Here is a 995-nt window from a genome sequence, read left to right on the forward strand (position 1 = left end):
CACCAGAGGACACACACAGGGGAGAAGCCTTATAAATGCCTGGAATGTAGTAATAGCTTCACTGACCGTTCCAGTCTGAATTCTCATCAAAGAATTCACACAGGAGAGAAACCATATCAGTGCCTGCAGTGTGGGAAAAGGTTCCGTCACAGTTCACACCTTACTTACCACCAAAGGACGCACACGGGGGAAAAACCATATGGATGCCTGGAGTGTGGGAAGTGTTTCGGACGAAAAGATCACCTTATCTCCCATCGAAGAATTCACACAGGAGAGAAGCCATACAAATGCCTGCAATGTGGAAAAGGGTTCCGTGATAATATACACCTTACTTGCCACCAAAGGACGCACACAGGGGAGAAACCATATAAATGCCTGGAATGTGGGAAGAATTTTGGAAGAAAATATAGCCTCATCAGCCATCAAAGAATTCACACAGGTGAGAAACCATACAGATGCATGGTGTGTGGCAAAAGCTTCGTGCATTATTCAACTCTTACTTCCCATCGAAGAATTCACACAGGGGAGAAACCATATAAATGCCTGGGGTGTGGGAAAAGCTTCAATCGGAGTTCACACCTTCATTGTCATAAGAAAATTCACACAGGGGAGAAACCATATAAATGCCTGGAATGTGGGAAGAGTTTTGGACGAAAAGATAACCTCATCTGCCATCGAAGAATTCACACAGGGGAGAAACCATACAATTGCATGGTGTGTGGCAAAAGCTTCACGGATCGTTCCACTCTTACTTCCCATCAAAGAATTCACACAGGGGAGAAACCATACAAATGCATGGTGTGTGGCAAAAGCTTCATGGATCATTCCACTCTTACTTCCCATCAAAGAATACACACAGGGGAGAAACCATATAAATGTCTGGAGTGTGGGGAAAGCTTCAGACAGCGTTCACAACTTAGTTCTCACTACAGAATGCATACAGGGGAGAAACCCTATATATGTCTTGAGTGTGGGAAAAGCTTCACCAACAGATC

General features: G+C 44.4%; 1 protein-coding gene across 1 annotated transcript; it reads left to right on the top strand.

Annotated features, from left to right (window-relative positions):
* Positions 1–6: 6 nt before the first annotated feature.
* LOC107125018 (zinc finger protein 2 homolog) lies at positions 7–990 on the top strand (the record flags this gene model as incomplete). The annotated part of the gene is made up of 1 exon (XM_015428496.1): positions 7–990. A coding segment is annotated over one exon (984 nt), but the record flags the coding sequence as incomplete, so codon positions are not given.
* Positions 991–995: the final 5 nt, after the last annotated feature.

This window comes from Gekko japonicus, unplaced genomic scaffold (genome assembly GCF_001447785.1).
Source record: "Gekko japonicus isolate JY-2015 unplaced genomic scaffold, Gekko_japonicus_V1.1 scaffold38134, whole genome shotgun sequence".
NCBI classification, from domain to species: domain Eukaryota; kingdom Metazoa; phylum Chordata; class Lepidosauria; order Squamata; family Gekkonidae; genus Gekko; species Gekko japonicus.